Raw genomic sequence first — 15,890 nt, 5'->3', positions numbered from 1 at the left:
CTCCGTAACTTCCACCACCACCAAGCACATCTTTCCCTCCCCCCCACCCTTTCTGCTTTCCGCAGGGATTGCTCCCTACGCCACCCCCTAGTCCATTCGTCCTGCCCATCCTTTCCCACCAATCTCCCTCCCAGCATTTATCCTTGTAAGCGGAACAAGTGCTACACATGCCCTTACACTTAATCCCTCACCACCATTCAGGGCCCCAGACAGTCCTTCCAGGTGAGGCGACTGTGTCAGGTGCTCCCGGTGCAGCCTTCTATATATTGGCAAGACCCGACGCAGACTGGGAGACCGTTTTGCTGAACACCTACACTCTGTCTGCCAGAGAAAGAAGGATCTTCTAGTGGCCACACATTTTAATTCCATGTCCCATTCCCATTCTGATATGTCCATCCTGGCCTCCTCCACTGTCAAGATAAAGCCACACTCATGTTGGAGAAACAACACCTTATATTCCGTCTGGGTAGCCTCCAACCTAATGGCATGAACATTGACTTCTCTAATTTCCGTTACTGCCCCTCCTCCCCTTCTTACCCCATCCTTTATGTATGTATGTATGTGTTTATTTATTTATATTTTTCCCCTTTCTCTCTCACTATATCTTCCTCTGATGCTCTCCCCCCCCTTCTCCCTAGGCCTCCCGTCCCATGATTCTCTCTGTTCTGCAGCCTGGTATCCCTTGTGCCAATCAACTTTCCAGGTCTTAGCTCCATCCCTCCCCCTCCTGTCTTCTATCATTTCGGATCTCCCCCTCCCCCTCCCACTTTCAAATCTCTTACTATCTCTTCTTTCATGTAGTCCTGACGAAGGGTCTCCGAAACGTCGACTGTACCTCTTCCAATTGATGCTGCCTGGCCTGCTGTGTTGCACCAGCATTTTGTGAGTGTTGCTTGAGTTTCCAGCATCTGCAGATTTCCTCGTGACTGCAATGTAGGTTGTCTTTGAAAAGCAACACTTCACAAGTCAAACAACAGGAATTCTGCAGATGCTGGAAATTCAAGCAACACACATCAAAGTTGCTGGTGAATGCAGCAGGCCAAGCAGCATCTGTAGGAAGAGGTGCAGTCGACGTTTCAGGCCGAGACCCTTAGTCAGGACTAACTGAAGGAAGAGTGAGTAAGGGATTTGAAAGTTGGAGGGGGAGGGGGAGATCCAAAATGATAGGAGAAGACAGGAGGGGGAGGGATAGAGCCAAGAGCTGGACAGGTGATAGGCAAAAGGAGATACGAGAGGATCATGGGACAGGAGGTCCGGGAAGAAAGATGGGGGGGGGGGGTCCCAGAGGATGGGCAAGAGGTATATTCAGAGGGACAAAGGGAGAAAAAGGAGAGTGAGAGAAAGAATGTGTGCATAAAAATGAGTAACAGATGGGGTACGAGGGGGAGGTGGGGCCTTAGCGGAAGTTAGAGAAGTCGATGTTCATGCCATCAGGTTGGAGGCTACTCAGACGGAATATAAGGTGTTGTTCCTCCAACCTGAGTGTGGCTTCATCTTTACAGTAGAGGAGGCCGTGGATAGACATGTCAGAATGGGAATGGGATGTGGAATTAAAATGTGTGGCCACTGGGAGATCCTGCTTTCTCTGGCAGACAGAGCGTAGATGTTCAGCAAAGCGGTCTCCCAGTCTGCGTCGGGTCTCGCCAATATATAAAAGGCCACATCCTCCCTTACCACCATTCAGGGCCCCAAACAGTCCTTCCAGGTGAGGCAACACTTCACCTGTGAGTCGACTGGGGTGATATACTGCGTCCGGTGCTCCCGATGTGTCCTGCACCTCTTCCTACAGATGCTGCTTGGCCTGCTGCGTTCACCAGCAACTTTGATGTGTGTTACTTCACAAGTCAAAATAGAACATAGAATAGTACAGCACAGTACAGGTCCTTCAGCCCACATTGTTGTGCTGACCTTCAAACCCTGCCTCCCATATAACCCCCCACCTTAAATTCCTATAGTGAGGCGACCAGAACTGGACACAGTACTCCAAGTGTGGCCTAACCAGAGTTTTATAGAGCTGCATCATTACATCACGACTCTTAAACTCTATCCCTTGACTTATGAAAGCTAACACCCCATAAGCTTTCTTAACTACCCTATCTACCTGTGAGACTGGCAAACAGAAATCAGCTATGAAGGAGTTGAGAGATTTTCTAAAATCTATTGCATGTAAAAAATGTTAAACATTGCTATGAAATAGTAAATGCAACAGCAAGTTTATACGCCAACCTTAAATGAGGTAATTTTTCTAATATAGGGTGTGAAGACACAATGGAGAGGCCAAAGGAGGATAAGAACGCAAGGAAATAGCAGCACAATTAGAATACCTAGATTCTTGAGCCTGTCCCACATCTCATCTCATCTCTGTGCAGTTCCCTAAAAAATTATCTTTCTTAAACATTTATCCTTCACCTTAACAGGGATATGCTACTCCTGGACTCTTGATAGCACATTATTAACTGCCTCCCATGTGCCACTCACTCCTTTTCCTTCAAACAGGCTCGCACAAATCATCTTTTCTAGATCCTGGCAACACACATCAAAGTTGCTGGTGAACGCAGCAGGCCAGGCAGCATCTGTAGGAAGAGGTGCAGTCGACGTTTCAGGCCGAAGGGTCTCGGCCTGAAACGTCGACTGCAACTCTTCCTACAGATGCTGCCTGGCCTGCTGCGTTCACCAGCAACTTTGATGTGTGTTGCTTGAATTTCCAGCATCTGCAGAATTCCTGTTGTTTGCGTTTTTTTTTCTAGATCCTGCCTGATTCCACCAAAATTAGCCCTGCTCCAGTTTAGGACTGTGACCTGTGGGCCTGTTTTATCCTTTTCCATCACTATCTTAAAACTAATAGAATTATGGTCACTAGAGCCAAAATGCTACTTGATTTCCACTTCAGTTATTTATTTGTTTCCTAAGAGGAATTTCAGTACTGCTTTCTCTGTATTAACAGAAAAGTCTCCGAGACATATTTCACAAATTCCACCCTGATCAGGGTTGTAATTCGTGATGTAGTCTTCAGGATCAGGTTTACTATCACTACCTTATATAACATGAAATCTGATTATTAGCTTTAGCAGTACACTGCAAAAGCATAAAATTACTATGAATTACAAAAATTAAATAAAGACTAGCAAGGTAGTGCTCATACACCATTTTGAAATCTGATGGAGGAGGGGAAAGAGCTGTTCCTGAATCATTGAGTTATGTCCTCAGGCTCCTGTACTTCCTCCCTTATGGTGGTAAGAATGGATGCCGCCTTCTAAAGGCACTGCCCCTCGGAGATATCCTTGATGGTGGGGATGGATGATCTCATGGTCTTGGTATTTATGTGTTATTATTTTTCCTTGCTTTTTGTATTTGCACTGTTGTCTTTTGCACACTTGTTCAATGCCAAAGTTGGTGCGGTCTTTTCTTGATTGTATTATGGATTTATTGAGTAAGCCCACAAGAAAACAAATCTCAAGATTGTATACGGTGACACATATGTACTTTGAGAATAAACTTACTTTGAGCTTTAACTTGTGATGTGATGGAGGTAGCTGAGTCTACAACCCTCGCAGCCTCTTGTGATCCTGTACATTGCGAGCAGTCGGAATGCTCTCCCCCACCTCGGAATGAGTTCAGTAGTACAGTACCAAATGTTGTCAAGGTCATAGATCCCTCACCCACTCTTCTTGATAACCTGGACATTGATCATTGGAGCCCAATATCATCACATTAGTACCTGATGTTGCTGCTAATCAGTGAGTACATACTGATGTGCATGTGAGTACATGCATGAGTAACAGTCACAACTCAGTGAATCTGGTTGTGCTGTTAAAGGTGTTGAAACTAATAGTAAATGTTTTTGAAGTGGCAATCTGGTTGTTCTTTCTTTACAGATTGGAAATACCAACCAGAGGACAAAAGAAGCTTGTGTACACCACAGGTCTACAATAAAAGCACATTTCAGAATCATATTTACTCCTTCGATGATGGCAAGGTTTGTTTACTGTACTGTTGCATTTTTATGGCAGTGAAAATAAATTCCTGTAGATTTTGAAGTCTTAAGTCATCTGTATTAGTGGTTCCATATGTGAAAGATATTCAAGGCAATAAAATCAATAGGAATTTCTGTTCTTGGATCCATTGTTTGCATTAATTCTGAATAGAATAACTTCTCTTTATATAGCACCACTAGGATGGCAGGACATTGCAAGGTATATTTCAAGGACATCACCAGGCAGCATCTGACACAAGCAATATAATAAAATCACAAAATTAGCTGATTGGATATATTTATTTTGATAGATATTTCAAAGAACAAATGAGAACAATATGTAGATAAGCCTACAAGAGGAGAGGCTGTACTTGATCTGGTATTGGGAAATGAACCTGGTCAGGTGTCAGATCTCTCAGTGGGAGACCATTTTGGAGATAGTGATCACAATTCTATCTCCTTTACCATAGCATTGGAGAGGGATAGGAACAGACAAGTTAGGGAAACATTCAATTGGAGTAAGGGGAACTATGAGGCTATCAGGCAGGAACTTGGAAGTATAAATTGGAAACAGTTGTTCTCAGGGAAATGTACCAAAGAAGTGTGGCAGATGTTCAGGGGATATTTGTGTGGAGTTCTGATTAGGTACGTTCCAATGAGACATGGAAAGGATGGTAGGGTATAAGATCTGTGGTGCACAAAGGCTGTTGCAAATCTAGTCAAGAAGAAAAGAAGAGCTTATGAAAGGTTCAAAAAACTAGGTAATGATATGAATCTAGCAGATTATAAGGCTAGCAGGAAGGAGCTTAAGAATGAAACTAGGAGAGCCAGAAGGGGCAATGAGAAGGCTTTGGTGAGCAGGATTAAGGAAAACCCCAAGGCATTCTACAAGTATGTGAGGAGCAAGAGGATAAGATGTGAGAGAATAGGACCAATTAAGTGTGACATTGGAAATGTGTATTTGGAACCGGAGGAAATAGCGGAGGTACTTAATGAATACTTTGCTTCAGTATTCACTACGGAAAAGGATCTTGGCGATTGTAGGAATGAGTTGCAGTGGACTGAAAAGCTTGAGAATGTAGATATTAAGAAAGAGGATGTGCTGGAGCTTTTGGAAAGCATCAAGTTGGATAATAGACAATAGGTGCAGGAGTAGGCCATTCAGCCCTTCGAGCCAGCACCACCATTCACTGTGATCATGGCTGATCATCCACAATCAGTATCTATAAGTCACCATGACTGGATGTCCCCCAGGCTACTGTGGGTAGCGAGGGAGGAGATTGCTGAGCCTCTGGCAATGATCTTTGCATCATCAATGAGGACAGGAGAGGTTCCGGAGGATTGGAGGGTTGTGGATGTTGTTCCCTTACTTCCACAAAGGGAGTAGGGATAGCCCAGGAAATTATAGGCCAGTGAGTCTTACTTCAGTGGTTGGTAAGTTGATGGAGAAGATCCTGAGAGGCAGGATTTATAAACATTTGGAGAAGCATAATACGATTAGGAATAGTCAGCATGGCTTTGTCAAAGGCAGGTCGTGCCTTACAAGCCTGATTGAATTTTTTGAGGATGTGACTAAGCACATTGATGAAGGTAGAGCCGTAGATGTAGTGTATATGGATTTTAGGAAGGCATTTGATAAGGTATCCCATGCAAGGCTTATTGAGAAAGTAAGGAGGCATGGGATTCAAGGGGGCATTGCTTTGTGGATCCAGAACTGGCTTGCCCACAGAAGGCAAAGAGTGCTTGTAGATGGGTCATCTTCTGCATGGAGGCCGGTGACCAGTGGTGTGCCTCAGCGATCTGTTCTGGGACCCCTACTCTTTGTGATTTTTATAAATGACCTGGATGAGGAAGTGGAGGGATGGGTTAGTAAATTTGCTGATGACACAAAGATTGGGGGTGTTTTGGATAGTGTGGAGGGCTCTCAGAGGTTACAACGGGACATTGAAAGGATACAAAACTGGGCTGAGAAGTGGCAGATGGAGTTCAACCCAGATAAGTGAGGTGGTTCATTTTGGTAGGTCAAATATGATGGCAGAATATAGTATTAATGGCAAGACTCTTGGTAGTGTGGAGGATCAGAGGGATATTGGGGTCCAAGTCCATAGGACACTCAAAGCTGCTATGCAGGTTGACTCTGGTTAAGAAGGCATATGGTGTATTGACCTTCATCAATCGTGGGATTGAGTTTAGGAGCCGAGAGGTAATGTTGCACCTATATAGGACCCTGGTCAGACCCCACTTGGAGTACTGTGCTCAGTTCTGGTCGCCTCACTACAGGAAGGAAGTGGAAACCATAGAAAGGGTGCAGAGGAGATTTACAAGGATGTTGCCTGGATTGGGGAGCATGCCTTATGAGAATAGGTTGAGTGAATTGGGAGGATGAGAGGTGACTTGATAGAGGTGTACAAGATAATGAGAGGGATTGATCATGTGGATAGTCAGAGACTTTTCCCCAGGGCTGAAATGGCTAGCGCGAGAGGGCATAGTTTTAAGGTCCTTGGAAGTAGGTACAGAGGAGATGTCAGGGGTAAGTTTTTTATGCACAGAGTGGTGAGTGTGTGGAATGGGCTGCCGATGGTGATGGTAGAGGTGGAAACGATAGGGTCTTTTAAGAGACTCCTGGATGGCTACATGGAGCTTAGAAAAATAGAGGGCTATAGGTAAAGCCTAGGTAGTTCTAAGGTAGGGACATGTTCAGCACAGCCTTGTGGGCTGAAGGGCCTGTATTGTGCTGTATGTTTTCTATGTTTCTAGAAGCAGAAAGATTTAGTAAGGGAGTTCCCAGAGTTTAGAGCACTAGTATTCACAATTTCTTCATCCCCTTCCGCCACCCCCCCCCCCAGCCCCACTTCCATTCCTTCTCCACTGATTCCATTTTTATCCTTTTCCTTTCCTTCAGCCCCCTTCACCCCATCCCCTCCCCTCCTGGTTTCATATCCCCATTTTACACACAGGTTTCTCCACCCCGCCCATCTCTTCCAACTGCCATTCACCTTTCCTCTATTGGTTTCCATTCTAATTTCCTTTACTTATCAGGGACCAGCACCGATAGCACTCTGTGTTCCTGCTTAGCTCCCTCCCCTCCCCCAAATTACTCCATCTGTATTTTTACCTTTTTCTTCTCTCCCTTTGTCTGCCTCCATCCATTGTTCACCTGCCACAGTCTCCCAACTCCACCCCCACTCCCATTTCCTACCTGGCACAGTTATTACACACCCCTCCTTAGTCCAACCAGTCACTTCAGATGCCTCCTCAGCTTCTGTACTGACCATCTCACCTCTTCGCTCTCAGTCCCGATGCAGGATTTCAACCCGGAACATTAATATTTTCTCCTGCCCCCACAGATGCTGCTCAACCTGCCTGGTTCTTCTGGCAGATTGTTTGTGCTCCAGATTCCAGCATCTGTAGTCTATTGTGTCTACATAGTTGTATGACTTTGAAACCCACCATTAACCAAGAGAGCAATAAAGCTACAGTACGATCTATTCCCCCCCACCCCACCAAACAGAACGCAATCATATTAAAAATGCAACTAAAGATAGATTGGTTTATTGATGTATTTTTGTCACATGTACCAAGATACAATGAAAAGCTTGTCTTGCCTACTGTTCATACACATCAAATTATTACACAGGGCATTGAATCAGAATAAGGGAAAACGATAACAGTGCAGAATAAAGTGCAAAGGCGGCTGAAAGAGTACAGTGCAGGTAAACGATAAAGCACAAGATCATAACAAGATTGATTGTGAGGCCAAGAGCCCAACTCATCATACAAGAAGTCTGTCCAAGAGTCTGATAACAGTGGGATAGAAGCTGTCCTTGAGTCTAGTGGTATGTGATTTCAGGCTTTTGTATCTTCTCCCTAACGGGAGGGGGGAAGAAAAGCAACTATCTGAGATGGTGAGGTCTTTGATTATGCTGGCTGCTTTACTAAGGCACTGAGGAGTGTAGACAGAGTCCATGGAGGAGAGGCTGGTTCCTGTGATGGGCTGAGCTGTGTCGACAACTCTCTGCAGTTTCTTGTGGTCACGGGTGGAGCAGATGCCATATCAAGCCACGATGCATCCAGATAGGATACTTTCTGTGGTGTAGATAAACCTCTAATATTAATAATAATAGTTCGTGGTAATGACTTGTTTGCTGTGAGCTAATATTGAACAAGTACATTTTGAAACAACCATTGTCACCATGATCAGTTCTCCAGAGTAGTACCAAAGAGCTGCCAGCTTTGTGTAACGTCACCCCTGCTGTTCTGAGAAGGTCATTGTTTACACAGTGGTACCTTGTGATTTCAAAACCAGTCACTGCTTGTATCAGCGCAAACACGAGGAATTCTACAGATGCTGGAAATTCAAGCAACACACATCAGAATTGCTGGTGAACGCAGCAGGCCAGGCAGCATCTCTAGGAAGAGGTACAGTCAACGTTTCAGGCCGAGACCCTTCGTCAGGACTAACTGAAGGAAGCTACAGTCGACGTTTCAGGCCAAGACCCTTCGTCCTTCAGATAGTCCTGACGAATGGTCTCGGCCTGAAACGTCGACTGTACCTCTTCCTAGAGATGCTGCCTGACCTGCTGTGTTCACCAGCAACTTTGATGTGTACTGCTTGTATCAGTATGTTCAATGCAAATAGTTTGAAAACACCTCCTGATTTAACTCTGATTATGTCATTCTACTCACTAAAAATGTTTAATTGGTGTCCTATTGTTACCAGTGCACAATGAAAAATAAGAATATAATTACTAAATTCCAATATTATAAAATGTAGCCTAATAAAAAATTAAAGACTATTGGGAGCCATGAGGTGCATGAGAACACCAATCTGTGTACCATTGATTTACATCCTTGGCAGTTTAAGGCTCTCATGTCAGTGATAGAAGAAAGGAAACTGCTGTTGCATTAAGTTAGGGTATTGGCTGTTGTTGTTGGAGCAAGTCAGAGTTCTCAGTGCAACATGGCTGAAGATTATAGGCAGATGAGTATAGTAAAATCTGATTTGAACATAGAACTATACAGGCCCTTGGGCCCATGATGTTGTGTCAACCTTTCATCCTACTCCAAGACCAATCTATTCTAACCCTTCTCTTCCACGTAGCCTTCTATTTTTATTTCATCCATGTGCCTATCTAAGAGTCTCTTAAATGCCCCTAATTTATCTGCTACTACCACCACCCCTGGCAGTGCATTCCATACACCCACCACTCTCTTATGTTTAAAAAAAAACTACCTCTGACATCCCCCTATAATTTCCTCCAATCACCTTAAAATTATGCCCTCTCATATTAGCCATTTCCATCCTGCGTAAAAATCTCTGGCCGTCCACTCTATCTATGCCCCTTATCATCTTATACACCTCTATCAAGTCAGCTCTGAGCCTCCCTTGTTCCAGAAAGAAAAGCTCTAGCTTACTCAACATTTCTTAGAAAACATGTTCCCTAAACCAGGCAGCATCCTGGTAAATCTCCTCTGCCTAAGCTTCCTATAAAACTGAACCAGAGGTGAACACAATACTCTCAAGTCTGGTCTAACCGAAGTTTTATAGAGCTACAACATTACCTTGCAAATCTTGAACTCAGTCCCCCAACTAATGAAGGCCAACACACCATATACCGTCTCAATCACCCTTTTAACTTGCACAGCAACTTTGAGGGATAAATGAATGTGCACCTTAAGATCGCTCTGTTCCTCCACACTGCTAAGAATCCTGCCATTAAGTTTGACTTTCCAAAGTGTATCACTTCACACTTTTCTGGATTTGTGCCTCTTGTTTCCTCTACTCCCAGAAAAAGATGAGAATACACTGCAAGCAGCCAGTAGGCTGGGTTGCATCTGTGAGAGAGAAATAGCTAATGTTTCAGTCAGTGAACTTTCGGGTGAGGTCATTGTGATATTGCGATTGATAGAAAAAAAAGTCATCGATATGAAACATTCTCTCTGCTTCCTTATCCACTTATTGTTTTCACTTCAGAAACATAGCATTACTCATTGTTGCCAACAATTTTAATTTCAAACTAAAATGAACTCCGATAAGATCTGCTATTTAAAGTGGAGGTTGATAGGTTCTTGATTAGTAAGGGCGTCAAAGATTACAGGGAGCAGGCAGGAGAATGGGGTTGAGAAAGAAAATAAATCGGCCATGATGGAATGGCAGAGCAGACTCAATGAGCCAAATAGCCTAATTCTGCTCCTATGTCTTATGGCTAAAATGCTTGAACTGCCTGTCACAGCAGTGACTATATTTCACTATATGTACAGTTCCTCATTCATTGGGATCCATCCGTTTGATCAACTACAACAAATCTTACTACGCAGTGACATTGGATTTAATTTACCCCTCCTTGATATCAAGCATCCCACCTCCCTTCTGCTCAGACATCAATCACAGGAGCTCCAATAAGCAACTAAGCTATGATTGGTGACTCAGTACAATTGATGTTTAAAATCTAAAGAAAGAGGTTTTCTTTAAATAGGATCTCTTTATCCTTGAAATTTTCCAAAGTGGATTTTCTAATAACAAAATGATAATTATGACAATCACTGCATGCATAATCTGAAATAAATCTTACTCTAGATTTCCAGCATCTGAAGTCTGTCTGGTGTCTGTATCTGAAATGAAAGGCATGTTTGGTGCTGAAATAAATCAATTCCTTGCTGAGTTATCCTGAAATCCTTTAATGTCCTCTTCCTGCTGATATAGGCATGTAAGGCCAACATTTGATCTGCACTTTCAACAATCTAGTACTCTCATCAAACAATGAAAACTGACTAGCAACACACATAAAAGTTGTTGGTGAACACAGCAGGCCAGGCAGCATCTCTAGGAAGAGGTACAGTTGACGTTTCAGGCCGAGACCTTTCGTCAGGGTCCTGAAGAGGTACAGTTGACGTTTCCCTTTCCTTCCTGTCTTCTCCTATCATTTTGGATCTCCCCCTCCCCCTCCCCTTTCAAATCTCTTACTAGCTTTTTCTTTCAGTTAGTCCTGACGAAGGATCTCGGCCCGAAACGTCGACTGTACCTCTTCCTAGAGATGCTGCCCTGGCCTGCTGCATTCACCAGCAACTTTTATGTGTGTTGCTTGAAATTCCAGCATCTGCAGATTTCCTCGTGTTTGCGAAAGAAAACTGGCTGTTTCTTTCTATCCAACTCATCCTGGCATCTCAGCCTGGTATGGAACCACCAATGCCCTTTAATGGAAAATCCTACAGATAGTAGTGGATATGGCCCAGTCCATCACAGGTAAAGTCCTCCCTACCATTGAGCACATCTATATGGAGCAGTGTCGCAGGAAAGCAGAATCCATCATCAGGAACCCCCACCACCCAGGTCAAGCTGTCTTCTCACTGCTGCTGTCAAGAAGAAGGTACCAAAGCCTCAGGACTCATATCACCAGTTTCAAGACGTACCAGTTAGTAGGTTAATTGGTTATTGTAAGTTGTCTGGTGATTAGGCTAGGGTTAAATTGGGGGTTGCTGTGGGACATGGCTCAAAGTGCCAGAAGGGCCTATTTTACACTGAATTGTCAATAAATAAATAAACAGACAGACAAACACGCAAGCAAGCAAACAAACTCCATCACTGAACTGTTCCCACAACCAATGGCCTCACTTTCAAGGACTCTTCATCTCATGTTGTCAATAGTTATTGCTCATTTATTTATCATTATTGCTATTATTATTTCTTTTTGTATTTGCAGAGTTTGTTGTCCAAACTCTTGGTATGGTCTTTCATTGATTCTATTATAGTTATTGGATTTATTGAGTATGGCCGCAGGAAAATAAATCTCAGGGTTGTATATGGTGACATTTATGTACATTTGTGTTGGCGCATGGCCAAGTGGTTAAGGCATTCGTCTAGTGATGTGAAGGTCACTAATTCAAGCCTAGGCTGAGGCGGTGTGTGTGTCCTTGAGCAAGGCACTTAACCACACATTGCTATGCGATGACACCGATGCCAAGCTGCATGGGTCCTAGTGCCCTTCCCTTGGACAACATCGGTGTCGTGGAGAGGGGAGACTTGCAGCATGGGCAGCTGCTGGTCTTCCATACAACCTTGCCCAGGTCTGCGCCCTGGAAACCTTCCAAGGCGCAAATCCATGGTCTCATGAGACTAATGGATGCCTATAATATTTACTTTGAGCTTTGAAAAACTGGACTGATTTCTGAACAGTGCTGTTGCTTGTGGTGCTAGTAAAGCAAACTAACTAATGTTCCTCTTTTGATGTAGCATTCAGATATATGTGAGTATGCAGTGGGAACAAGACAAACAAGGAAAAGAAGGCAGCGTAAGGATTTCACAAAGGAGGAAATTGGCTACCTGCTCAATGGTGTGTTAAAAATGGGCTATCATTGGAATTCTATTCTTTGGTCATATCCATTCCAGAAAGGACGAACCAATGTGGATCTAGCACACAAATATCGGAACTTACAGGTAAGGAAGAACCAGAAGCTTGGGCTGCGATTCTCATAATGCTCGGTGAGACATTCCACAGAAGTACAACTCAAGGCATCAGAGTTTGGAGTTCAATTCCAGTGTCCTCTATAAGCAAGATTGTACATTCCTCCCAGTGTGCATGTAGGTTTCCTCCTACATTCCAAAGACTTACCGGTTAGAGGTTAATTAATCATTGTAAATTGTACTTTGATTAGGCCAGGGTTAAATTGGTGAGTTGCTGGGCAGCGTGACTCAGTGGACTGGAAGGGCCTACTCCACACTGTATCTCTACCAGTTACTGGAACTTGGACCGACATATAGAACAGCATACAAACAGGATCTTCTGCTCATGATGTCATTCCATCTGCCTGTACGTGGTCTCCATTCCTGCGTATGTGCCTATCTAAATGCTTCTTAAACGTGGCTATCGTATCTGCTTTCCCTGGCACTGTATTCCAGGCACCTACCATTCTCTTTAAATCTCCTTTAATCTTTCCCCTCTCACCTAAAAGCTAAACCAGCTAGTATCTGCCAAATCTAAGATATTCTCATAATATGTTCATAATCTTAAAATAAGTTTGCTAAGAGAGAAGATATTAAGGAGAAAAAAGACAAATAAAGTCAGATGTGTTTTGTTATAACTTGGGTCAATGTGTCAATTCTGATGAAGGTTTTTTTTTCTTTCCACAGGTGCTGTCTGATTTACTGATTATTTCTAAGATTTTGTTTGATTTCTGTTTTTTTTTAGAATTAGATGTAATTGGGTTTTATTTTTCAGAAAAGAAATTTGAAGAAGTCAAGATCTGGAAGCCAAGATTGTTCAGTGGAATTGTGCTGACTGACCTCAATCATTTGAAGTAGAGGCAGACCTTGATTCAAAAGGAATATTCTCAGTTGGTGTATTACCACATATATCAGCAAAAAAGCAAGTTGCAATAAGATTTAACTGTTGTAATTATCTTGAACAGCTGGATAAATCTCATTATTATATTGTATTACAAATATTTATTCTGAAATGGAGTATAGGTTGCATAGGAGGTTTCATGGTTAACTGTGGTGCTCCAAGCTAAAATATTCCAGCTCTCCATCCCCATTGATAATCAGTGATTTATGTTAGAAAATGCATTAGCCATCTGCCAAATGCCAATGAGACTTTATTAGGACATTGTCAGCATTTGCCATCTCGACTCACAGGGGAAGAATTAATTCTTGAGTGCTGTGACAGAGGTTATATCCAGGAATAAAATCTTTGCAGCTTAACTACCATGCCATAATGGAATGATGCACATCATATGCATCTGTTCAAAATCTACTCAAATTACATTAATCAGAGAATAATTTGAGTGGATTGATTAATGTCCCAGTGTACTGCTCTGTCATATTCTCAGCTGCTTAATAACACTGAGTAAGTCTACCAGATCTTTCATCACAGTACAAACCCTAATGTCTGGGAAATGGAAACTGTTTGGAGAATGTCTGAAATATTTCTGCTTTAGCCCATTGGCATGGAGTTCCATTAACTGGTTGTAAAATCAGAACATTCTTACACAGTGGTGTTTACTTTATAGCTAAAGTGCCACATGTAGCCTTACTTCTCCAGCTTTTAAAACCCAACTGAATGAACTAGCTGAGTTTATTTGCTGTTTATATTGTAGTTAGAAGAGGGTTGGTTTGATCTTGTAATCATTAATAAACCTTAATGTTTTGAAGCAACAAATATTATTTGCGTCTTAGTTTGATTTAACATTGACTTAAATTTTAAGGTAGCTTCATTATGTCCAACCACAGGCCTACAGATAGAAAACATGATTGGTGATATTTTAAAGTCAACACATTTAAGAATTCATATATGATATTACCAACTATTATTTCTACATGCATTTCAATCCATCTGTGATACGTGCATTGAGCTTTTGGATTCAGTGGAGCATTCCACCTGCAAGATAGTGACTAACAAAAGGAATTATTGACAGCAAATGCCACTTATCATTAGATCTGCCTTTAAAAGTAACATAGCTTACTCTCTTTCTCTTCCTCTTGAATTTTGCCAGTAACTTGGCAGAAATCAGAGAATCATCACGAGGAACCATTACTGTATCACCATCCCATTAATTCTTAAGTCACAATGCATAGAAATAGGAGTTAATCCATTCTATAGTGCGACATTTCTTATGCAAGCACTTCACACTCCTTTCATTTGAACTGCAGAAAATATGAATTAGTTATCTTGCTCTATTGAGAGCTAGCTAAAGTCTATATAGATTGTCCGTTAATTTGATCATCGAAGTACAATGCGCTTGCTGATGGAACATAAACAGTGGAAGTAACACACACAAAATGCTGGAGGAACTCAGCAGGCCAGGCAGCATCCATGGAAAATGAGTACAGTCAACATTTTGGGGTTAAGACCCTTCTTCAGTACTGTGGAAAAAAAGATGAGTCAGAGGAAGAAAATGGGGGAGGGGGGAGGAGGAGGGAGTGGGGAGAAGGAACAAGGGGATAGGTGAAATGCAAAAGGGGTTGGAGGTGGGAAGAAGAGGTCCTCCAACATTTTGTGTGTGTTGCTTGGATTTCCAGTATCCGCAAATTTTCTCTTGTTTGTGTATGAACAGTATGGACTTCCTTTCAAGGACTCATTTCATGTTCTCAGTATTTATTATAATTTTGTTTCTCGTATTTACAGTTTGTTGTGTGCAGTTTATCGTTTATTTTATTGTGTTTGTATTCACTGTGAATGCCTACAAGAAAATGAATCTCAGGATAGTATATGGTGATAATAAATTTACTTTGAATTTTGACATGGGTTACAAAGCAAGCACTGGTCCAGGGGATTAATATAGATGACTACTTGGTTGGCAAGGATGTGGTGAACTGAAGGACCTGTTTCTATCCTGTATAATTCAACTTTTGCATATTTAAACCACATACACATTGAAGTTTGTGCTTTTATTAACTTACTAAATAGTGAGACCATTGTGACAAACTGTGACAATATCTCCAGCGGTAGTTGTACAAACATTTAATGGTCACAATAAGAGAAAGGCCTAGGTTAAGACAATCCACAGCATTTGTGTATAAAAGCCAAGGAACACAGTTGCATATCCTGCTCAATAAAGTTGGACACTCAAGGACATTTCTATCCAAGTTCTAAATCAATATTTATGCAAAAATCTACCAAATAAGTTATTTGGGCATAACAACAATTTTTGAGAGACCTCCTTGTGCAGAGATTAAGTGCCTTTCATATCTGTAAGTAGATTCCAGCCCAATTAAGTAGCTGCCCTAATTAGCTAGTTTCATGGAAATAGTTATAGGTATTAAAAAAGGATGAACTGCCATTTAATTGAGTAACAAATTATGTATTTAAAATGCATAACAATTTAGAACACTACCAAAACTACTACAGTACTATAAAACTGCATATTAATTCCCAATAGTTATCAACAGAGGAATGAATCCAGTGTACACTGTTTTGATTGC

General features: G+C 42.2%; 1 protein-coding gene across 1 annotated transcript in view; it reads left to right on the top strand.

The window, feature by feature from the left end:
- Nucleotides 1–13,911, top strand: part of terb1 (telomere repeat binding bouquet formation protein 1) — a 279,465-nt gene extending 265,554 nt beyond the window's left edge. Inside the window, exons 16-18 of the mRNA XM_072279076.1 lie at nucleotides 3,876–3,976; nucleotides 12,204–12,407; nucleotides 13,189–13,911. Coding sequence (XP_072135177.1) covers nucleotides 3,876–3,976; nucleotides 12,204–12,407; nucleotides 13,189–13,248 — 365 coding nt within the window. The 3' untranslated portion in view covers nucleotides 13,249–13,911. The remainder of the gene's footprint in view (nucleotides 1–3,875; nucleotides 3,977–12,203; nucleotides 12,408–13,188) is intronic.
- Nucleotides 13,912–15,890: the final 1,979 nt, after the last annotated feature.

The sequence above is a fragment of the Mobula birostris genome, chromosome 15, assembly GCF_030028105.1.
Source record: "Mobula birostris isolate sMobBir1 chromosome 15, sMobBir1.hap1, whole genome shotgun sequence".
NCBI lineage: Eukaryota > Metazoa > Chordata > Chondrichthyes > Myliobatiformes > Myliobatidae > Mobula > Mobula birostris.
This window is presented reverse-complemented; position numbering and strand designations above follow the sequence as displayed.